Raw genomic sequence first — 24,467 nt, 5'->3', positions numbered from 1 at the left:
TACAGTATTCTTGGTTGAAATTGCTTTTCCCTTAACACTTTGAATATATTTTCCCATTTTTTCCTTGCTTGCATTGTTTCCAATGAGAGGTCTGCTGTTAGGCTGATGGGATATCCTTTGTAGGTAACTTGCCGTTTCTGTTAGTATCTTGTCTTTGTGGTTTTGGTCAGTCTGGCTATAATGTGTCTCGGAGATCTTCTTGGATTGATTCTACTGGGGGTCCTTTGTATTTCTTGGGACTGGATCTTTGAGTGCCTCTCTAGGTTTGGAAAGTTTTCTTGCAGGATTTCATGGAAAAGATTATCAATGCCTTTATGAGTCTCTTCGCCTTCTGGGATGCCAATTATCTGGATGTTTGGATGTTTGATGGTATCTGGTACTTCTTGTATATTATTCTCAAATTTTTGGGTGATTTTCTCAGTCTTTGTGGTAGATTTTTCTAGGTCAACAATTTTCTCTTCTATGTCTGAGATTCTATTTTCTATATGATCTAGTCTGCTTTTAATACTTTCAAGGAAGGTTTTGACTTCCTGTATTATAGCCTTCATCTCTAACAGTTCCATTTGATTCTTTTGTAAAGTGTGTAATTCCTCTTTTAGAACTTGCAAGAATTTCCTTACCTCCTGGAATTCAGCCTCTTCTGCACTTCATTGTCTCTCTTCTCTTCCATCTCTGTTAGCTTCACCATAATGAATGTCCTAAATTCTTTATCAGACATTTCCATTATTTCCATTGAACTATCTGTGGATGAAGAGGAGTTACTCTTTTCCCTTGGAGGAGAAGTATTTTCTTGCTTTCCCATATTTCTTATGGCCCTGCGGTGATTTCTAGTCAACTGATGGAAAGTGCATTTCTTCCTAAACTTGAAGCATCCAGGAGTGTGCAGAAAAAGGGAACAGAAAAACAGAAACAACAGCAACAAAAACAACCAAAAAATAGATAAAAAGAGAAGGAAAAAACTAAAAAATTTTTTTTTAATTTTTTTTTTTTAAATAGCAAAAAGTAGAAAACTGCACAGCACACAAGCACCATATAAAATCACTAGTTCTCAGGAGGTATGAAGGTGTCTTCTGATGTCCTGCTCCCTTGCCTCTCCTGGGTTGGGAGAGGGAGAGGGGATTATTAACAAGATAAAGGGAAAGGAGGGGCTGAAAGCCCAGAAACTGCTTGCCTTAAAAAAATTTTTAAAGGAAAAATTTCAAAAAAATGAGAAGACAGAGACAGGAGGCTTGAAAGTCTGCCTACCACATGAGTTTGTGGGCTGGAAGCTGAATTCTCAGTGGAAAATCTTTGTTTCTGCTCTTCCCCTGAAATCACTAGTTCTCAGGAACCATGAAGGTGTCTTCTCAGCATTATATCTTCTTGATGAATTATCCCTTTAACCATTATATGAGGCCTTCTTTGTCTCTTCTGTCCTTTCTCAAGTGACTGCATCTCCCACCTGGGGTTCATGTCCCCTCAAACTTCACAGGCCAAGGGAGAGGCCTCAGCAGTTCTTTTTCACAATTTCTATCACTGCTGAATTTTGTAGGCTGATTTTAAATTTTTTTTTTAATTTTGTTGAATTGACTGTCTTTCTGTATCATTTTCTTAGAATCATTTTTTCATTTTAGAGATTTTCCTTTTTGTGCTGAGATATTGGTGAATCTAAGGGCTATGGAGACATGACCATAAGCCCTCAGGGCAGGTTTCCCTCTAGTAGTGACTGTGTTCTCAAAATGGCACGGTTCTGTGACATCTCGGACCTTAGGTGGTAGAGTTTACCTTGGATAAATTTCTTTTCTGGAATTAGTGTAGCCATATGGGTTTCAGGGTGGTGAGACAGGCAGCTAGGACTCCAATCTTCCACCAGATCCTACACTTACCTTTTCCGAGAAAGGGAGAATCTCTTTTGGTTCTAGCTGGATGCCTGGCAAGTTTGGTGTTTCTCTTCTCTGTCTTTGCTATCTTCTTCAGTCTCCATCTTTCAAGAGCTATTAGAATTTGTTATCAATTGGGGTCAGTCCATGGCCTTATGATTAAGGGAGATGGATCCTACATGGCTGACTATGAGTTTCAAATCTTGGCACTGCAGGCATTTCATTCGTTGATTCCAGTCTTCCTTCTTAAATATTCCATTCAAGTTGTATTTGTTTTATTCCTTCTTTGTGGAGGAAGTGACTGTTGGATTCTTCTAGTCACCCATTTTGATCCTCTCTCTAATTTTAGAGTTTTTACCTTTTATATTTTAAAGGGAGTCACCCAGGGAGATTATACACCTATGGAAGACAGTGAGGAAACCTCTCAATCTCTACAAATAGATCTTGGACCACTTCAGTCAGATCAACAAACTACAACCTCATCCCAGGATGGTCAAGGCAAAGGTGATGATGTCATTGTAATTGATAGTGATGATGAAGAAGAGGATGATGATGAAAATGATGGAGAACATGAGGTAAATTTAGTTTGAAATCATCCTGTGTTTTTATACTTTTAGGTAAAAGTGCTGAGTCTTGAGTCCTGATGATTCAGCTAGTAAATTCTCATTCACAATCAGTTTAACTACAGCATATCATTTTTCTTTGATCCTGATTAGCACAGAAATGAATAATGTTCCACAGCACAAATAGGCATAGACATGTGGTGGGAAAATCTGCTTCTTAAATTTTTATTTTAATGAGTGCTGAGCTGTTGAAATTTGTTCTTAATTTGGGTTAGCCCTTGGCCTGGTGATTAGGGGAGCTGGATCCTACATGGCTGACCATGAGAGTCAAGTCTTGGCACTGGCAGCTTCAGAAACATGCTGGGCACGTGTGTTATATATGCCCCAAATCCCAACAGGATAGAGAAACGGAGAAGGAGGGATTGCACTGTGACCATATCCATTAAGGGATGCTTTCTTCCCTTCTCTTCTCTTTCTCTGACACACACATAGACCTTTTGGCAAATTTTTAAAAGGAGGGAGAATTTGTTCTCAGTTAAACTTAAGTCTGTATGAATTCAATTATAATAACCATTAATCATTTTTGAAGAAACAAGGTTTTTCTTTTCTTCTTAGAATTCAGAGTTTATTTCAGAAACAATTGAGGTATCGAAACCATTGGAGCCTTTTTTTCCTTCTTTTTTTAATGCCTTCTTTTCCCCCATTGAAGCATATTTTAAGTGAAATTTTTATATTTTGGGATTTAATCCTATATTAACAACTTATCATTTTACATTTTTTTAAGTTAATAAAACCACATTTATTACAAATATTTGTTAAGGGGTCTACCAGATGGCATAGCTGTTAGGTCACTAAACTCCTAAATGGCTGCCCTTAGTTCGAGTCCCAGACCTGGTGTCTTGAAACTCAAACTGGGCGCATGTGCATGTGTGCTCAAGATCCCAGGAGGAGTGTAGAGAAGAGATTGTGGCATGACCATCACGCCAGGGGTGATTTCTCACTTTCCCTCTTACAGTCTCTGTCTCTCTTTCTCTCTGATGGGCACACACACTCTAAGGCAAAAGACTCTTAAATAAATGAATCCATGAATGATATTTATTAAGAGCTCCTGGTATAGTGTAATTTTATTATTTTCTTCAACGTCTATTAAAATTTACAACTAAAGTGAATGACTTGGCATTTTGTAGTCATCTAGGGGTCATAATCTTTGAACGATCTCCTGAACAGTTAATGTAGAATTCAGAAATAACTGTGTTGTAAGCACTGTAGTTGTGATATTTGGTGCCCTTGAAATAATCCCATGAAACTCATAGGCCAGCTCATGTATCCTGATCAGTGCTCACCACTTAAGTTCCCAAATGTGATACCAAGACGCATAGAACATGTGGGACACATGCTGAATTTTTATTTATACTAGGATTATGAAGAAGATGAAGATGATGAGGATGATGATGAAGATGACACAGGGATGGGAGACGAGGGTGAAGACAGTAATGAAGGAACTGGTAGTGCAGATGGTAACGATGGCTACGAAGCTGATGATGCCGAGGTAGCTGGCTAGAATTTTGACCTTTCACTTTTTTTTTTTTTAAGACTTGCTTAGAAAACTTGCTGTTTTCTAAGGATATAGAAAGGCCTATGTGGTCAAGACATTAAAATATTTTATACCTTTGGTTTTGTTGGTTTGTTTTTACTGTGGCTTGTTTGGCTAATTGTTCAGTCTGGTTTTTAAATATGTTTTATTTTATTTATTTGAAATTCAGTCACCACATTGTGTCTTTAGGGTGGTGATGGGACTGACCCGGGTACAGAAACAGAAGAAAGTATGGGTGGAGGTGAAAGTAATCAGAGAGCTGCTGATTCTCAAAACAGTGGTAAGATCTGTATTAGTCTTCTAAATTAAGTATTTTTGGTAATATTTCTAAATTAGGGTTACAGTTAAATACCGTGTAGGTAGTAAGACCTGTTTAGTAGTTGACAAGCAGAGTACTGGCTCGTATTTTAAGCCTTGCCCCTGTTCGGCTCTCATAGAGTGTACTGCAGTTATGACTGCTAGGTGCTTCATTATACTGCCTTTTCTACCCCCTTAGACTACGGTAAGATTCTAACATTGTGCAATCTCTATAACGCATTCTGAATGTCACCTGCACTTGCTGTTTTATTAAGTGGAAAAATTAAATCAGGGACTTCGAACAGCAGTCACAGCCACTCCTCACCAGAAGAGGTCAGACTAATCAAACTCTGTTTCAAAATTTGTGGATATTGGAGTTTGCAATGTATGGTTTTCCAGTAAAAAAAAAAAAAACAATGTTTTGATCACTGAAGCATTCTTTCATTAAATTTTTGAAAGGTTTGTAAAATCTGTTAATCTTTGAGTTTTATGAGTCCACTCAAAAATTGTAGGCATTAACAGGTTGTGGAAATTATAAAAGATAATTTTATTTTGGCACTATTGCTGTAAAATGTATTTCATGTAATAATACTCATCTTTCATAATAATACTGAGCTGAAATCACTAGTGGTGATGCAGTAAAACCTTATGTATTTATAGTAATGGGGAAGACATTGTATCTGGGTTTCTATATAGGTCTTGGTGTTTAAACGGGCAAAGTATATGCTCATTTGATTTTACATAAAGCAAGGACAGGCAATCCTTTGAACTCTTACTTTTTTAAAAAAAGATTTATTTATAATTTAATTAATTAAATTTATTAATTTAAATCACCAGAGAGGGACAGAGAGAGAGGGGAAAAGTGAGAAAGCAAGCTGCCAAGTTTGAGATTCAAACTGTGGTCAGCCATGTGGGAGTCCAATGCCCCAGCCACCATACCACCTGCTGGCCCCTGTTACCTTTTTTTAATGTTTAATGAATATTAAACCACATAATAAAGAATAACATTCTTACTTTTTAAGGGAAACAAATGTTTACATAAATATAAATATTTACAAAGTTAATTTCTAAATAACCACTAGTCGAATTTACAATAATAAGAGAGAAATTGATATACCTTGGGTAATGATTTATAACTTATAAACATTTTGGTTGAGAAGTACATTTATGTATCACATAGTTGAGTTGAGTCATAAAGGAAAATAGGAGATCTTTCCTTTTGATGATCAAGGAAAAAAAGCCAAAAAGTCTGGATAACATGACATTCGTGAATGAATTTGGTACATTCCTAAATGTTGTTGAATGCTTCTCTGAGCAACTTTATTTGCATTGAATTAATTATTAAGTAAGCATAATGAATTGGGCACCAGTGAAAATTCTGAATCACAGGGTAGTGACTTGACCAACGTCATTTAGCTACTAACTACTAGAGCAAGAATCTGATTTTAGACCTAGGTTTTGTGATGTCTAGTAAACTCTTCATACTGAAAGAAAGATGGCTTTTGTTTTTCTACAATGTATGTAGCAGATCCAGCCATGTGAAGACCACTGAAATTTCAAATTTTAGGGAAACCAAAATATTAAAGTGTTATAAGTCTTTTCTCTAATCTCCTTAACCCCATTTTATTGTTATACTGATAATCTAGTGGTCTGACCTTTATGTAATTTGCATACTTTATTAAGAACATTATAAACCAAAATGTATCTAGTGCTTATCCTGTGTTTGCCCACATCTTTATGTCCGTAATTTGAAGTCTTCAGGTAAACTTTGTTTATTTATCTGCTCTGTTAATCATCCAAGAAACAGACTCAGAGGTAGGAAAATTCCCAAGGCCAGTCAACTAGTAAATGCAGACCCCATTATTTCCAGGTTGAAAGCCCACATTTGTTTTCTCTGCACTTCACCACGTAACTTCAGAGAATATTAGTGAGGTAAACATTACCAGTGGCAAGAGTTACACTTTTAAGGATTTTCTAAGTTTCTATTGTGATAAATTTGATAGTTCAAAAATAAGCTTCTCTTTTCCAATAGGTGAAGGAAACACAGGTGCTGCCGAGTCGTCTTTTTCCCAGGAGATTTCTAGAGAACAACAGCCATCCTCGGCATCTGAAAGGCAGGCACCACGAGCCCCTCAGTCTCCAAGACGCCCACCACATCCTCTTCCTCCACGCCTGACCATTCATGCCCCACCTCAAGAGCTGGGACCCCCAGTGCAGGTAGTAAACATATTGGTCATTTTAAAAAATAAACTTTTAGTAATTTTAACTTTTTCCCCCTTTCTACTATTTCTCTTTGAACTGAAACTAACCTCTGATTTCTGTTACTTGAAAATGAGGTAGTTCACTTTCATAAATGGAGTAGACTTTAGAATGGCATTGCTTAGTAAAAACTGTATAAATTGAAATGATTATAGTCATAGCAAATAAAATTCTGATTGCCTTTTTTGCAGGTTACAAAAGTAAAAGATTATTTTGAACTTTTAAAGGAAAATGAATTTTAACAGCTCATCATAATTTGTTTTTTAAGTTTTCCTCTCTAACATCTGTATGTTTAAAATAAAGGAGTTTCCATTAACAGGGTGTTTTTTCTCTTATTCCTTTGTAATCACACATACTCCACTTTTAAAATTAATGATTATGTGCATGACCCTTTAAATTTTACATGTAGTGAAATTGAGCATCCTTTAATTAGAAGCTTTTGCAGAAATCGTATGAAAAAATACACAGGGTCTATTAAGCTAGCTTGCATTTTTACCCTATAGCACTGCCGTTTATAGATTCTACTAAAAAAGCTTGGCTAAAAAAAAAAAAAACTTCATTATGTGAAAATATAGACTTAAGGAATCACATGGATGCTGCAAAATACATCCAATCTATTTAAGTTACAATTCTTTTACCTGGGAAACAGTATATAAGAAGTCAGTACAGTGCTGCTGTTTGAAATTCAAAGGATAATTAAACCTTAAGAGCTAAAGGCACATTTGCTAGCAGCTTTAAGGAGATAGGAGCTAAATTCATGTACATACAAATAAGATAGAATTGGTTTCTTTTTTTCGGAGAGATTTTTGCTATAGGGCGTGTGTGCTCGCCAGAAAGACAGAGAGACAGAAAGAGAGAAATCACCCCCCGGGGGGATGGCCACACTGGAATCCCTTCTCCTCTTGGGATCTTGGGCACACACACACACATGCCCGGCGTGAGTTTAAGCCACCGGGTCCGGGACTCAAACCGCGTTGACTACGTGAGAGTCCAGTGACATAGCCATTACGCTAACTGCTGGTCCCTAGAATTGATTTTAATTTAAAAATTGGTAAATATTTGTTGGATAACAATAATGATAAATAAAGGAAATAATTCTTTTAGAAAGGCGGGGGAGCAGCAGCTGGTGTTGTAGTTAAAGGCACTGTACTCCCACATGGCTAACCATTGTTCAAGTCCCAGACCTGACTCCTTTCTCTCTCTCTCTTTCTCTCTCTCTCTCTTTTTCTGTGTGCGTGTGTGTGTGTGTGTGTGTGTGTGTGTGTTCTGGTCAAATAAAAAAATAACAATAATGATAAATAAAGGAAATAATTCTTTAAAAATGTATTTTGTTGGTTCATTAATAACATATTTGTTAATGTGTTCTTTATATAATTAAAAATTTGTCACTGATTAAAACTGATTTTTTCAGTGTTAAGAGTAGTAGCCATTTTTCCTAAGAAATACTCTGATGATTGTATATCTCCTAACATTTTAGTTATTTTATTGCCAGCAAAATAAGCTATATCATATTTGGTGTTTATTTCATTGCCTAATTCCCTAAAACAAATATAATTCCTTTCTTGACACGTAGAGAATTCAGATGAACCGGAGGCAGTCTGTAGGACGTGGTCTTCAGTTGACTCCAGGAATAGGTGGCATGGTAAATAACCTACCCATTTCATAAAAGTGATTCATTTGTTCAGCAAATATTTTTGTACTCCATATGTGCACTATTTTTTCTCTTTCCTGTGTTTGTTTTAGCAGCAGCATTTTTTTGATGATGAAGACAGAACAGTTCCAAGTACCCCAACTCTTGTGGTGCCGCATCGCACTGATGGATTTGCAGAAGCAATTCAGTAAGTCAACAGAAGAGAATTATTTTGTTGCTCACTGAAATTCTTCCTATTTCTCTTAATGATCATTTATTTTATCATTTGATTGGTCCGTTATTATGTTCATCTCTATTTTGGGATCAGAAGGTGGAGGTTGTAGTGTTGGGGATAATTATGCAGAAGCAAGTGAGATACAGTTGAGTCTATTGAGAATTTCAAGTGCAGAGACAGTATAAGAACATCATCTCTTTAGTCCTAATGGCTCTTTGAAACCTAGTTCTGCTGCTAATTTCCAGTTCCTTATGTCCTGTTTCTGTGTAATCCTCATTTTAAAAATGGGAACAGTAGTACAATAGTTTCTATGTTATAGTAAGAATTAAAATGCTGTAGAGGTGTTGGTAATTATAGGGATCATAATGGATAGTATTATTGCAAAAGCTAAACATCTGGGCAACTAACTATAACCTAAACAGTCTAGAAGGAAAATAGAGATATTGTTAATATGGATAAAGAAGTAACTTATTCCAGCAATTAGGGAAAAAGAATCTGAGAAGACTTAGTGACATTGAATTGAGTTTTGGAAAATAATAGCTAACACTTAGTGAGCCTTTCCACATGTAAATTTATTTAATACTCAGAGCTGTAAAGGTAGGCCCTGTTTTGCCACTTTACAGAAATGAACATTGTTATCTAATTTGCCAGACATCAGAAATCTAGGAAGTAGCAATTCAAGATTTCAGACCAACCAGTGTCTGAAAACCTATTGTAACTGTTGTGGTATACCATTCCATATACAGGAATAAAAGGCTTTTCATAAGAAGGTACACGTATTTAATTGTGGCTGAAATATTAGTCACATAAACAGACTATACTTTGGAGATCAGAATAAGTTTTCAAAAAGTTGGGAAAAGATGGGTCCAGCAGTTAGTGTAATGGCTATGTCTCTAGACTCCTATGTAGTCGACTATGGTTCGCGTCCCGGACCTGGTGGCTTAAAACTCACGCCAGGAGAATAGAGGAGAAGGGATTGCGGCATGGCCTTCCCCCCTGGGGAGTGATTTCTCGCATTCTGTTTCTCTGTCTCTCTCTTCTGTCACTGTCTGTCTGGCAAGCACACATGCCCGATAGCAAAAAAAAAAAATCCTCTCCAAAAAATAAAGTTGAGAAAAGGTTGATTATTCTGTAGATTGGTAACACATGGCAATCAGAACTGGTTTTAAATTCACTCAGTCAATTAACCATAATTTACCTTTGCTAACACACTTTACACCCCAGTCAGTGTCATCACTTCCCCTTTGAAAGTCAGCAGTCAGGAATAGACTCACTGTAATAAACATGCTTCCGACAGATGGACAGATGTCAAAGCCATAAGCCTCTAATTGTCACTAGTTCACAAATGCCTTTGCTTCCTAAGACACTGTGTGAGAATAGCAGTCTTCTCAGGACATGCCTGCCCTATATAACTTGCTCTTATTATAGAAAACAAGACAGTCAATCTTGCCTGTTTTATTTTAGACATAATAATGTGATTATCTGACAAAGATAAGACTGAAAAAGTAGAGTAGGGCCTTGTCAGCAGACAGCCTTAGGGCTTGTGGAAAAATTCAGGTTTGTTTTTCAGATAGCAGGGAGCTACTCAGGACTTTGGTCCAGGTAGTGAGCATAGCTCATGGAGCTCAAGGTTCTTAGTTCGAAGGATAACTGTATAGACACAAGTCTACCTTAAAAAGAAAGTCCTAACTTGAAGCAGTAGTGTTGTAATGGGAAAGAAAAGAGAGTCAAGGATTATTACAGAAATAGAATGCATAAACATTAAGGAAATAATGCTGAGTTTTATATCCTGGGTTATGGGCATGAAGATAGATGATAGCTGTTATAAGCGGGAAAGCGAATTTGTAGCTGTCTGTTGATACTACTAGAATTTTTCTAAACCTGGGGAGCTAGTTAGTGACAGATGGGTAATTTAATTTTTCTTTGACCATAAACAGTGAAAACCGAGACAAACTTTTGTCTTAAGACTATTCTAAATTTTTGTTATGCTTCCTATTAAATTTGTGTTACTTTTGATTATCTGTATGGAGATATATAGCAGACTCAAGAGAGATGAGGCATAGTTCAGGACAGCCGAAGTTATTTACATATAAATCATGTTATTTATATTATTACCAAATTCATTGACAGCTAGTGTTTTAATGACTTTTTTGCAGTCCGTTCTCATCCCAGTTTATTGATACTCATTCTTCCTTTTGCTGGTAGTCTTTCTACCATGATGGTTCAAATTTCATCCTAAATTTAATTCTTTAAAAATCGGGGGTTGGGGGGGTAGGTGGCATGTTGGTTAGGGGCGCGGGATTCCCACATGGCCGACTATGGTTTGAGTCTCAGACCTGATGGCTTGGTTTCTCACTTTCCCTCCCTCTCTGTGTCTCTCTCTAATCAAACTGGAAAATAAAAATAATAAAGTTAAAATAATTCTTTAGAAAAATAAATTTCATCCTAAATTAATCTTTGTCCGTTTAGTTCCCCACAGGTTGCTGGTGTTCCTAGATTCCGGTTTGGGCCACCTGAAGATATGCCACAAACAAGTTCTAGCCACTCTGATCTTGGCCAACTTGCTTCTCAAGGAGGTATTATATAGTTAAATAAGCCCTTAGATCACCTGGGTTTGTATGTATTCCAGGTAATAAGCTATTATAGTGTGCTTTTTTTAATATTAAAAAGCAAATATAAATATTTACAAAGTTGTTTTCCAAATAACCACTAGTCTAATTTCTAAAGGAATCTATAAAATACTTAATAATTAAACATTGCCTTGTATATAAATCTTGGCTTTACCACAAAGTTCTAATTTCTCTGATCATAAAGACTGGCTTTTACATTTGTACTTCTTCTGGCTCCTAGTAATAGTGTCAAATATGTAGTAAATGCTCAGGAACATGCTTTGTTTTGTTTTGTTTTCCTGGGTTTTTTTCTTTTCTTTTCTTCCTTTCTTACATTTAATCATTGTACATCTTTATAGCATATTAGTCCAGTCAAAGATATTATTATAAACATTATCATCAACATAATTTTTCATTTTTGTGTCCATTAAATGTTTTGCTGCTTTTTTTCCCCCTTGAGTCCCTCCCTCCTGCCCTTTCTACCCCACTGCCCACCCTCTTCAGGAATATATTCTGAACCAATAAATATTCCTAGGTACTACCAGTCACTTTAAAGTGTTGGCAAGAGTGCAACATGTTTTCTGTTTACAGTTTGACACTTGTAACATTCCCAATTAAAAGTATGACTAGACTTTTTTTTATATGAACAGTATTTAAAAGCAAAACGAGGGCCAGCAGATGGTTGTTGAGGTGTTGAATCTCACATGGCCCATTTCACAGTTCGAGTCTGGACCCAGTGACTTGAAATATATGCTGCAGGCAAATGAGCATACATGCCCAAAATCCCCAGAGGAGAGTGGAGAAGGGATTGCCATTTGGCCATCTCTCCTAGGGTGACTTCTCACATTCCCTCTCCTTCTCTCTGTCAGTTTCCAGTGAGAGCACACATCCTATAGAAAAAACTTTTAAGAAAAAGGTTCAAAATATGTAGAATAAAATGACCTCTATGTTAGTAGAATATTACTGTTCCTGTAATAGAAGTCGTTGATTATCTGTATATGAATAATGCTGTTTTGGGGATTGATTACCTTTTGATCCTCAATTGAAGTTCAAATAACCCACTATATTTCTGGGAAGCTTATCTGGCATTTTATATGTAGATAAGGAATGCATACTTTTTATAACACGCCCAAGATACATGATTAATTCCTAGTCTTTTAGGGTGTTGGTTCTAAGACTGCATCTTCTGCAATACAAAATTATGGGTCTACTTCATGTGAACTCAGTGTAGCTTTGTATGTCAGAATAATTTCCTAGATTCAGGAGTCAGATCTAGGCTAAAATTAGAATGTTAAGAATTACCAACTTTGTAACCTTGGAGGAAGATAACTAACCTCCTTAACATTAGCTTTATTAACCTAAAGGGGAATAATACTACCTTGCAGTTTGGGTGAGGGACAGGTTCTTATATAGTGTCTAGTTCTTGGTTGGAAACTCAATAAAGTTAGTTTGTATGAAATTACTGAGAGTAATTAAAGTAGCCTTAAAAGCTTAAAAATAGTGTTGGGGAATTTGAAGACTGTGTTTAAGTTGTATTTAAAATTTTGAGAGGCCAGTTTTTGTTCAGTAGAACAATTGTGGGCTTCAACAAAGTTGTGCATCTCCACTAATTAATTTTTTTCTTTCAGATACCTGGTATATTGAAATTTTATGTCTTTTCAGTCATTTATTAATATTCAGAATTGTCTTTAGGTTTAGGAATGTATGAAACACCCCTCTTCCTAGCTCATGAAGAAGAGTCAGGTGGTCGAAGTGTTCCCACTACTCCTCTACAAGTAGCAGCCCCTGGTAGGTGTCAAGGGCAGATTAGTAGATTTGTGTTTTACTGGTAAAATGGAAAGCTATGAAAGATCTAGCTAACAGTTTGATGAACCACAAAATTAAAGTTTTAATTTCTCATCATGTGTGTCTTTTTGAAGTGACCGTGTTTACTGAGAGTACCACCTCTGATGCTTCCGAGCATGCCTCTCAGTCTGTTCCCATGGTGACCACATCCACTGGCCCTTTATCCACTACCAATGAAACGGCAGCTGGCGACGACGGAGACGAAGTGTTTGTGGAGGCAGAATCTGAAGGGTAAAAGCTTATTTGTGTAGCCTTTGCTCACTTTCGGCTCACCAGACTTTAATTTTTCTTTTCCTTTAGCCAGGAAATTATCTAGTAAGTTCAGTTTTCAGTAGTACCCTACTAAAAAAATAAACCAAACTCTGTATTTTGAAAGATTATTTGGCATATATTAAATAGCAGTATATTTTAGAACTCAGAGAGTATTACAAAGACGGTTTTAAAAACTACTATCTTCTTGAAAATTGCATAATGTACTCTAGAGAAATATTTCCTTAAAAGTACTGGTACCCTTTCCATTGACACAGCTGCTTGAACTTTTCCTTGAAAAAAGAAGTCTTTCTGTGAAAATTATGAAAATTTAGAAAATGACCCACTTTCCATTTAGTAGTGTACTCTTAAATGATCTTCATTCTCCAGTTACACACATTTAAACTTCGCTGCCTGAAATTTTGGCTGCGTAAAAATTAGAAATTTTCTAGTAGTTTTCATGACGTGACTACATTTTTTAACACATAACTTATAAAGAAAGCTTAACAAAAGAAGTGGTTTATGAAAAGTCCTCGATTCTGTGTGTTTGCGTGGTGGGGGATGTTGTAGACAGGGTCTTGGTCTGTTGTGATCCTCCTGCCTCCGCTGTGTGAGGAGCTGGGCCTGGAAATGTGCACCACCACACCTTAGCGATGGATTGATTGACTGATTTTTTTAAGCTAAAGGAAGTGGAAAGAGTTACTTAGGTAGTAATGGGGAAATTTAACTTCAAGGTGAAACGTAATTCTTTATAAAATGAAAAGGTTGGGCCACTTTACGATCAGAAGCATAGCTAGAAGTGAAATCCAGTTTTCCTAGGTGCATCTCAAGAACACTTATTTAGCCACATTTTCTTAAAGTAATTACAGGCTAACTAAATGGGGGAAAAACTCAGGTCTGCTGTTGTTCTCTAACAGTGCAAATATTGAGAGGTTACAGACTGCTGAAAATACTAGGTGCCATTAATTCCATAGCATGTATGCAGGTAATTTTTCATGTCATTTCTAACCCACACAATAATCCTGCAAAGTATTATCTCTGCTGTGCAAACAAGAAAGCTCAGACTCAGAACATGCTAAAATAATTTGCTTAAGCTACACTGTTAGTGATTGGCTCGAACTGTATGTAGAAACCTACCTCGGTCCACTGCTCTTCCTACTTCTGCAGCACATCTCAGCCTTAGCACACCATCCTGAGTTCTCTCTCAGGCAGATCGTTAATAGCTAGAGCCCGTGGGGAGTTGGGGGGTGTTCTACCTATAGTTGTGACTGTTGTGAATCATTTCAGTGCTCTCCTTTCCTAAAGAGTTGTCTGGGGATTTATCAGACTCTTGGTAATGTATTGGGTATTTTCTGTGAGCCTCAATAGCGTGAACATCTTGTCCAAAGGAAAATAGTAACAAAGAAAGACAGAGGGGGGATTTGGAGCAAGCCCTAATTAGATAAGGAATGAAGAGAAAGCAACTTACACTCTTTTCTCCCTATCCATCTAGAATCAGTTTTGTATTCTCTAGTCAATTTTGTTTCTCTTTCTTAGTATTAGTTCAGAAGCAGGCCTAGAAATTGATAGCCAGCAGGAAGAAGAGCCTGTCCAGGCATCTGATGAATCAGATCTCCCTTCCACCAGCCAGGACCCTCCTTCCAGCTCTTCTGTTGGTAAGTTCCTGTCTGACTACAATACAACTTTTTTTAAAATTCATTTTAGTCATGATAGAGCACACATGCATATACCTGAGAAAGAGAGGACACTCTTCATAGGTCCATAATTCCCTTTTCTAGCCAACAGGTTTCTTTGATCTTGGGCATGCATGCAAGTACCCAGCCTGTTTTCAAGCTGACTCAGGGATCCAGACCCATAGTCAGCAATGTGGCTACCAGCACTGCCATTTAGTTTGCCACCAACTGCACCTTAAGACTGGTCCAACTTTAATACATCGGGCTTATTTGCAGAGACACTGCTTTATTCGTAACAAATCAATAGTACTATTTTCCTAGATTTTAACATGCTTTATTTAAAAGGGAAATTTCGGGTCAGCTTGAGAAAGCCAGATCCCCCATGGATGACTGCAGTTCAAAATCTGGTCTTAATAATATAAAAAACACACCAAGTGTGTGTTGTCCCTCAAATCCCAACCGATTGGAGAAATGGAAGAAAAGTGATTGTGGTGTGACCTTACTCCTTTTAGGGGTGTTTTCTCCCTTCCTTGTCTCAGCTTCACACACTGTCTCTGGCAAATACATGTACTCTCTGGCAACTTAAAATTTTAAAAATAAATAAATAAGAAAGAAAAGATAAATTTTATTTTATTATGAAAGGGAATTTAGTTTATGTGAAAATCACTATTGTAAGAATATTCAGGCTTTGATTATCAGAAATATGGACTTAGTAGATCCATCCCAAGAGAATAGTTCTGCATGTTTTTAGGTAGGTGTCTGTAAAGTGTTTCGTAGAGCTCGTAAGTCTCCTTGAAGTACAGCAGGTGTGTTGGGGATGGCTGTCCTGGATGGGAAGCTCTGGAGTGGTACCCAGCCTCCTGCCTCTGTTTGAACAAGAGAAGTTCCATTTTTGTTTTGGTTTTTGGTATTGGGGTTCTACCTGAGATTTTATAGAACAGTGGGTGAAACTTGGGAACTCTGGCTTTAGGAAAAGTGTTTGAAATTCAGTGATGTAAATAGTGTCAAGAGTTTGGCTTTAAATGTTTTCAAAGTTTTTAACTTTGCAAAAAGATACTATGTGTCTTATTCTAAAAGTTGTCTATGTGGTATTTTACAAAATAAGACTCCATTCTTAATAAACTATTAGAGCTTTCTATCTAAAAATTTTAGGCAGGGAAATTATTATTATTGAGGGAATATACTACCTGGTCATTTACTCTGATTATTTTTATTTTTGAATTGTTTATAGCAGTAATTCTTAAACCCTCTATGAAAGCTTCACACTTTATTACAGATCTGCTTAGTTAACAGTTTTTTTAATTACAGAACTTCGCCATCCCTACGTCTCTTCCCCTGCTCTCAGTGACTTGCCTTTGACATGTCAGTCTGTGGACTGACATCCCTGTATTCAGATACCATATCCACTTCATAACACCTAGTGACTTTACATTTGTGCACATCTTCGCTGTTGGGATCAGGAACAATGCATGTAAATTATAGAACTTAGTACTTTATACACAGTATGGCTCAATAGTTTTGATTCTTCTAGGTATTAATAATAGTATTACTGAGGTACTGTGCTTTTCATTATATTTTAATGACTCATGAGAATTATCTTTCCTCAGTAGAATTGACACTAGTTTTGTCTTACCAGAGCTTAAAGAAAAAATGTGTGGTGGTTTCCTTCGAAGGTATAATATGAAATTAGGATAATATCTCCAAGTTTATTTGATCAAAAAAAGTCCTGAAAGTGCAAAGAATTAAAGCTATGCAGTTATTTGGGGGAAGAATGTTGAGGTAAAAGATAGCAGATGCGAAGTTTATAAAGCAGCAGTGTAGCTGATATGTTCAAGGTCAGCAAGAAGGCTGTGGCTAGAGAAGAATGAGTGAGAACAGAGACTAGCAGGAGGTAGGGTTAGGGTGGTGGGAACACAGCCTTGACTTTCCTGGACATAAGAAGCTGTTGGAGGGCTTCCTGCAGAATAATGAGATACATGGTCTGACTTAAAGGCTTAACTGTATCTGTTTGGCTCCTGTAATGAGAAGAGGCTAAAAGTGGCAACAGGAACAAGGAGAAAGATCAAAGGCTATTGCAGTTAAGATAAAAATGATTATAGTGGGGCCAGCAGGTGTGAAATGGTTAAGGCACTGGACTCCCACAGGGCCCACCACAGTTGGGGCCCCCAGACTTGGCAATTTGAAAATCATGCCAGGGCTTAATGTGTGTGTGCCCAAAATACCAGGAGAATAGAGAAGGGATTGCAGCACGGCTGTGACCCCAGGGGGTGATTTCTTGCTTTCCCTCTCATTCTCTCTCTGGCAAACACATCCTTAGATAGGATAGTAGAGTTAAAAAGTTGTGAGCAGTGGTTAGATTTGGGCTATATATTTAAATTTGGGTTGGCAGGATTCCAAGTAAGGATTTTCTTTCCTTTTCCCCATATTTTTTGTTTGTTTAATGTCCCTCATTATTTAAAAATAACAACTTAGGCCCAGGCCCATGGCACAGGCAGTAGGTGCTGCTGAGCAATATGGAGGCCATAGGGGAAGGCTCCAGGTTTCATCCAAGGGTCTCCCCGAAAGGGCTGGGCACACAGCCTTTTCTCTAGCTGACTGCAACATGGGCGGGTGTGGGTTGTGGCTGAAGACCCTGTCAAAGGTTCCTGCCTATATCTGCCTACTTCCTCTCCCCACCTCTTTCTCTGTCTCTCATGCTCTCTAGAAATACGTGAACTCTTTTAAAAAAAAAAAAAAATCTCTTTAAGAACATAAATATTGAAAACAAATGGAAATATTTGCATTCCCTTCATGTATTTATTCATTGTAACTGCTTTCATGCCATGATCATTACTTCTTAGTTTTTTAACTTGCTTTTCTTGGACCTTAATGTTTCTCTTAGATACCAGCAGTAGTCAGCCAAAGCCTTTCAGACGAGTAAGACTTCAGACAACACTGAGACAAGGTGTCCGTGGTCGTCAGTTTAACAGACAGAGAGGTAAATTTCTGACATGCTGATTCCATGATAGAATGTGGGATGGTAATAATTATAACAAGTTTTCTGATATTCAAACTTACATTTTTTTTAAATGTTCCAAGTATTGACTAATCATACATTGAACATGATAATTATTAATCTATACTTCTTGAAGACAGACTCGTATACCATAGATAATGGTTATATTTTATATTTGGTGATTTATTTCTTAAATTCAAAGAAAGATCTTAAAAAACTAACATGTTGGAGCACTATATATGTTCCCGTTACATCTCTACCTATTGTCATCCTATTGCTAAGCACATTTTATGCAAAAGTGAGGGTTTGTGACTATTTTAGCTTATTAAAAGAAATGTAAAATTTCAATGTTTCTATGTTTTCTAATATTTCTAGATTTATGTAATAAATAATCATCTAATTGTTATAATAATTTTCACTGGCGATTTAGAATATCTAACAGTTTTATATCCATGATATCTGGATAGTTCATATTGAAAATAATTTTTGTAATGAACCAGGGTAAGTGAATACCTTAGTTTTGAGAGATCTTCTTAAAAAATGCATTCTTTTTTTTTTTTTTTTTTTTGTCCTCTTTCAGGTGTGAGCCATGCAATGGGAGGGAGAGGAGGAATAAACAGAGGAAATATTAATTAAGTGGTTTGTAAAATATAATTAACTGTGAATAAAAATGTCGAATCTGTTTTAGTATAATGATTGTCAAGTTTAAAACATTTTATATTTAAATTGGTATGTTTAATCTCAACATTCTTTATTAATAAAATGTATTTCCATGTCAAAATTTGTCATTTTCTTCATTTTAATTAGTTGGCTCTTCCTCTGCCCAGCAATCTAAGGACAGCTGTACCAGACTTTGGATAGGGTCTGTCCAGAACGCGTAGTAACGGCTCTTGCTGTTCTAGTAGGCACGTCGATGTTGTAGTATTGATCTAAATGAAAGGGAAATCATTGTTTTTTTAATTAGAAAGAAAATAAAACACTTTAATTCAAAATAATTTGTGTTCATTACTATACTGAAAGACAGCATTTACCATTTTAATATTGAAATATTTCTATTAATTAATTTGAATTTTCTGACAAAAAGAGAAACAATTGCCCTGATGGTTTGACCTTTCAACATTCTTTTAGTAAAACTAAGATCAACTCTTTGAAGTAAACATTTAAGAGTAACTGAGTCTGGGACCGGAAGGTGGCATGGTGTTTGGTTAAGGGCACTGGACTCCCACATGGCCGGCCGCAGTTCAAGTCCTAGATCTGGTGGCTTGCTTTCTCTCTTTTCTTTTCCTCTCTCTCTCTCTCCCTCCCTCCCTCTCTCTCTCTCTCTCTCTGCCCTGCTCTAGTCAGACTAAAATAAATAAAGTTAAATAAAATAATTATTTAAAATTTTAAAAAAAGAATAACTGAGTCTAAAAAGTAATTCACTTGGATGTTACTCTTTTTAAAAATATGTCTGATGGGCTGGCTGGTGATGTTCTGGGTAAGGCACTGGACCTCCCACATGATTGAGTGTGGTTTGAATCATGGACCTGGTGGCTTGCTTTCTCATTTTCCCTTTCTCTTTCTCTCTCTGTCCCTGGTCATATTGAAAAATGATAATGATAAACAAAATCAAATAAATAACTCTTAAAAAAATACATTCTGATGTCATTTATTAGGATTAGATGGAGTAACTTAGATTTCTGAGCTTTAAAAGAAAAATGCCCTGTGTAATATAACTTAATTAATAAAATTAGTTTCTCTGGAACATTCTGATCTTACAGCCTATGTAATAATGGAAATCAGTAGAACTTTACGGCAAATAAGGCGTCTGTTCAATACCACAGTTGAGAGAAGTAAAACACTGTTTCCAGTAGCAGTTGTATTAAGGTAATTGGCTATTTTATCATAATCTCATAAAGATGAGAGCAAAATCGAATGGTAGTCACATTGAGTTTAATTGAAATTGTAAAGCAAGAACCTCTCTCTTCACGGCAATTAAAATAAGTAGTATGGTTGCTGTATGTCACTTTCAATCACCATTGCACACCTGAAATGTTTGCCTTGACTACATCTGTACTTTCACAAGTGCAAGTGCCGCCTTAGAAAGCTGTCAAGAAGTCTTGCTTGATGACTTACCCTTAGAAAATGCGTAGTAATCATAGCCGTCAGGCTTTCTGATGTTGGGCAGTGCGATAGCCGAGGTCACCATACTGGGAAGTCCTCTCCACTGCATACTCACTTTAACTTCATTATGGAGAAAACCTGCAAGTGACATGTTTAATCAAGGATATCAGGTTAAAGGGCAGTAGACTTGTCTTGGAATTGCTGAACAGACCTGGGTTTTAATCTCGGATGATTCACTTCATAGCTCTGTTACTGAGGCGAGTTATTGAACTGTGCCATCTTTTAGGACTATTTTGAGGGTTATAGATTTATATAGATAGAATCTTGGCCTGAGATACTTGATAAATAGTATTTATTATATTAACAACCTGAATAAACTGCCTTTCTTATCCACAAAGACAAAGAAAGTATTCATCTTGGTTATTCTCTAAGGCAAATTGATGTGCTTTTCATCAAGAATCTTAAATTAATAGGACAACCTGGTTGACATTGTTATGTAATCAATCTTACTCTATAAGAAACTATTACATCATCTTCACGGATATGAACATTTAACACACACGTTACCTTTGTCTTGATAAGCAACTCTGATGGGTGTGTAGTGAATCCTGATGGTGTGTGTTTGAGAAGGTCCAATAGCGCGTTCAAAGCGACGTCTCCTGACTTGTGCTGTCTCTCCGTACACTGAGTAATTGACAGGCCTTCTTCCAGTGCACTTTTTGACAGGTTCCTTCTTGTAAACATACTGTTGGACACCGCCACCTGTTATGTAGTGGAAAATCATATAGAATGAAAATAAATTTAATTCCCCCCAGAAAAGATAGAAAAGAGCTTTAACAGTGTAAAGGAAACAGATCCTGTTCTTGTTTTTCCTCAGATCTGTTCAGATATTAAGAATGGCTATTAGTCAAGGGTATTAGAAAAATCATTACCAAACCCTGAAATACTTATCAAATAACTGTGACTATTAATATTTAACTTAAATTGACATTCTTTTTATCAGTGACCTGAAAACTCATTGTGGTTTTCATGTCAGGCGATCTAAATACTTCTTATGGTCCTAAAAAAGAAATTCTTTTTTTTTTTAATTGACAATACTGAATTTCAGCCATTCAAAGCTATCATTTGGCAGTAAACCCAGTATAATTGGAAATACTGAATAAAAGTTCTTAAAAAGTTTGATAATTTTGTCAATTATGTAATACATACCTCTCTTAAAAAAATACACAGATTCAGGCCTGTTCTTATAGGGAGCTATTGAAAGGGCCGCCACTATTTTTCCATTTAGTCCTCCAAATCCTTTTACAATTTGTTTGGGATACCCTGCATCTTTTATATCATTGGTGAACCGCCAGTATTGAGAGTCCTGGTAATTTAAAGGAGAAAGTGATGTTAGTAGCTTCAGAAAAAAAGATTAGGAAAACAGATATAAGTATAGGGTAAAAGTGTTAACTTACTTAAATGTTTGAATAATTTGGCTTAATTTTATCAAATCGAATGCTATATTGATTACATGTTGATGATAGAATGGTTCATTAAAATAAGCATACACTTCTGAGTTGTAGATGAAGATGATTTACATTGTAATAAATAATGCAAATTCCATTTGTGAATTTTCTCAAAAAGATATTTTTGTTACCTTAAAGAAGAAAGTTTTTCCATCGCAGTTGCATCTAGTAAAAACAGTATCAATGGGAGAAGGGATACCCCAAACCTCAGTAATTCTGCGGGCTGGAGATGGTGGGCTGAATGGATTTAGCAGCCAGAAATAATGACCTAAAATTTAAAGAGCTACATCAGCCTACAGCACAATACTGAAATCTATCCCAAGAAACTAAAACAAAGATGTTTAAATGATTATATAAAAGAAAACAAATTGAATGTATGAGCATTGTATGGTTGGCAATTTATTCAAGTACAGAAGTTGGTATTTAAACATTTCTGACAGTAGGTATTTCTCAAGTCCGAAATTTTGAGAATTTGAAAATATTCTTTCTCTAGAAAGAGCTTCTGGTATTGTTACTTAAAGTCACTCCTCTTTAAGGATAAAGGAGTTTTTTTTAATGGCTACTAAAATCTTTCTAGCTTCTAGTTTGTATGATTTCTTTTCAGATTTTATATAAATCGGTTTTTTGTTTTTGTTTTCGTTTTTGTTTTTTTTTTGAGAGAGATTTTTGCTATAGGGCCCGTGCACTTGCCATAGAGAGAGAGAGAGACAAAAAGTGAGGAATCACTCTCCCCCTCCCCCAGAGGGACTGCACGCACACATATGAGTTTAACCTCAGGGTCTGGGACTCGTACCACAGTCACTGTCAACTACATGGGAGTCCAGCTATGTAACCATTATGCCGTCTGCTGATCCCAGATTTCAAATAAATATTTTAAGACTAGACTAGCAGGGGCCAACAGGTGGTATGGTGGTTAAAGGCACTGGATTCCCATGTGGCTGACCACAGTTCAAGTCCTAGACCTGGCGGCTTGCTTTCTCACTTTCCCTTTCTCTCTGTCTCTGGTCAAATTAAAAACTGATAATAACAAATGGAATTTAAAAATAAATAGTTATTTAAAAGAAAGAAAAAGAATACTAGACTAGCAAGAGATATAGTAGAATAAATGTGAAATAACTTCTGTCATTGTCCCACAGACAGTGTTAACACTTTTAAACACATCACAATTGAGATTCTGTTTTTAAATAAAGATAGAGCAGGGAATCCCTCCTGGTGTCATTTCATGTTATAGGAAATTAAAATTTGTACTGCTTTTTAAATGTTAACAATAGGAAAGCCTTCATTTGGTTACTTTAATTTGCCCTAGTTTCATTAATTTAGTATTGTTACTACTCTCAGGTTCCCATTACGTGAGGCGGTTCCCCTAATCAGATTCCCCTCCAGAGAGCCCAGCCCAAACCAGCTCTGTCCATGGCTTTGGATCTCGTAAGTGCCAGAACGAAATGATTTTAAAAAAAAAACCAAAAAACCAGAAATGTATGCACAGCTCACCTCGAAATGCAACTAATGTCCCATTGCGCAGAGTCGTCAGTCCATCTACTGGCCTGCCGTTGCATAGATTGGTCTCATCTAAAAGTTAAAAAGTAAGTCAGTATAGAACAGAATGAAAAAGTTATTGATGTTCTTTTTCAATCCTCTCTCAGGGTTCTGTTTCCGATTTACCCTTTCCTAGGCTTTCCGAGGACACAGGTTAAGCTTTGGAACATTCACATTTCAAAGGTGAAAACGAAGTTATACATGTCAATTCCACTTTACTTAAAGGTGCTACTAATCAAAAGTATTGGGTCACCTGAAAAGTTCTGATGCATTTTTGCATAGAAAAACAAAAATACATCATGACTTTTTCGATGATCCAGTAATATATAAAAGTAAATTATGAATCGAGATGGGCCAGGTTACTTTGTTCCTCATGTAAATTAGACATTTATTTGAATAACTCCATGTGAAATTTCATTTTTCCATTCTGATTGTCCTTTACGTTGGTTTAGAAAAGAAAATACTACAGATGTATCATATTTTCTTTTGAAGAGAGGCTCCCAACTAAATTTGTTCTGGCCTTCTATACACCATCTCTGCTACTATAGGCACAGATGTACTCACTCCTAACCTGGGGTTATTAGATTTTCTAAAGACTGGATAAACTTGCTATGATTACTCCTCTGTTTACCTCCAAGGAGCTGTAAAACTTAACAAATTAACAAGGTCAGGGTTCTAAATAATACATCTCAGTAGAATGATACTAAATCATGGCATTTGGGTTAAGTCTTAACATTACCAGTTTTAAAATGAAAGTAACTGACTTATTACCTGAAAGCATGGGGTTGATGTAAATGCCTTGATTGGGTCTCACTAAATAACCCATGCCTGGAATAATTATAGGGGTTGAAATAGAGGGCCTGGGAATCACATAAGGATTATCTTCAGCACCATCTGCTTCATTCTGTGGATTTACTTCAAATAGTTCTAAGTTGGGACTTCGGTTAGGACTGGTAGTAGTTTGGAGCCTAGCTTCCAAAGAAGTGGTGCTTAATTCTGGCACTGCTGGTGTCGTTGGCCTTGGGGGAGTTGGTGTAGTCTTTGGTTTCTTCACTCTAGCTGTTGGTTTTGGCTTTTTAGTAGAAGTGGGCTTTTGGGGTGATTTGGTTGGCTTCTGTGGTTTAGGAGTTGGTCTAGTTGTTTCTTCCAGTTTGTTCATTGGGTCTTCAGTTGTGGTCTTTTCGGTTATAGTAGTTACTTTGGGTGCAAGAGTAGTACTTTTGGATGACATGGTATCTTTAGTTGTAGGTGTTACACGTGTGGTCGTACTTGTTATTTTGGATTCCGTTGTCTTTTCAGTGGTAGTTGGCATCTCTTTTGTTGTAATCTTGGGTGCAGCAGTTGTACTTTCAGGTGTAGTGTGGATGTCTTTTTCTGTTGTCTTGTCTTTAGCTATTGTCGTTATTTCAGGTTTGGTCGCTTCGGGAGCCTTAGTTGTAGGTGCAGTAGGCTCCTTGGGACTGTTTTCAGGAGCTTCTGGTGTGGGCTCCACAGAAAAATCAGGAGTTGGTT

General features: G+C 36.6%; 2 protein-coding genes across 9 annotated transcripts in view; one reads left to right on the top strand and one right to left on the bottom strand.

Moving 5' to 3' along the window:
* The window catches only part of TPR (translocated promoter region, nuclear basket protein), a 75,831-nt gene extending 57,247 nt beyond the window's left edge, over positions 1 to 18,584 (top strand). Inside the window, exons 40-51 of one of the 3 annotated variants that reach the window (XM_014583456.2) lie at positions 2,234 to 2,434; positions 3,840 to 3,971; positions 4,206 to 4,296; positions 6,346 to 6,530; positions 8,146 to 8,214; positions 8,319 to 8,410; positions 10,907 to 11,013; positions 12,739 to 12,834; positions 12,966 to 13,122; positions 14,677 to 14,795; positions 17,695 to 17,790; positions 18,389 to 18,584. In XM_014583456.2, coding sequence (XP_014438942.1) covers positions 2,234 to 2,434; positions 3,840 to 3,971; positions 4,206 to 4,296; positions 6,346 to 6,530; positions 8,146 to 8,214; positions 8,319 to 8,410; positions 10,907 to 11,013; positions 12,739 to 12,834; positions 12,966 to 13,122; positions 14,677 to 14,795; positions 17,695 to 17,790; positions 18,389 to 18,444 — 1,401 coding nt within the window. In that variant the 3' untranslated portion in view covers positions 18,445 to 18,584. Of the gene's footprint in view, positions 1 to 2,233; positions 2,435 to 3,839; positions 3,972 to 4,205; positions 4,297 to 6,345; positions 6,531 to 8,145; positions 8,215 to 8,315; positions 8,411 to 10,906; positions 11,014 to 12,738; positions 12,835 to 12,965; positions 13,123 to 14,676; positions 14,796 to 17,694; positions 17,791 to 18,388 lie in introns of all 3 variants that reach the window. The other 2 variants (XM_014583458.2, XM_014583457.2) reach the window with 2 other exon arrangements.
* The window catches only part of PRG4 (proteoglycan 4), an 18,203-nt gene continuing 12,274 nt past the window's right edge, over positions 18,539 to 24,467 (bottom strand). For all 6 annotated transcript variants that reach the window (XM_006166667.3, XM_006166670.3, XM_006166669.3 and 3 more), the window contains 7 exons: positions 23,727 to 24,467; positions 22,911 to 22,988; positions 21,551 to 21,687; positions 21,121 to 21,277; positions 20,479 to 20,673; positions 19,924 to 20,049; positions 18,539 to 18,737 (listed from right to left, as the gene is read on the bottom strand). The exon at positions 23,727 to 24,467 is cut by the window's right edge and continues 454 nt beyond it. In XM_006166667.3, the coding sequence (XP_006166729.1) occupies positions 18,640 to 18,737; positions 19,924 to 20,049; positions 20,479 to 20,673; positions 21,121 to 21,277; positions 21,551 to 21,687; positions 22,911 to 22,988; positions 23,727 to 24,467 (1,532 nt within the window). In that variant the 3' untranslated portion in view covers positions 18,539 to 18,639. The remainder of the gene's footprint in view (positions 18,738 to 19,923; positions 20,050 to 20,478; positions 20,674 to 21,120; positions 21,278 to 21,550; positions 21,688 to 22,910; positions 22,989 to 23,726) is intronic.

Source organism: Tupaia chinensis, unplaced genomic scaffold, assembly GCF_000334495.1.
Source record: "Tupaia chinensis unplaced genomic scaffold, TupChi_1.0 Scaffold144318_1, whole genome shotgun sequence".
Taxonomy (NCBI): Eukaryota; Metazoa; Chordata; class Mammalia; order Scandentia; family Tupaiidae; genus Tupaia; species Tupaia belangeri.
Note: the sequence above shows the minus strand (reverse complement) of the source record. Positions and strands in the feature narration are given on the sequence as shown.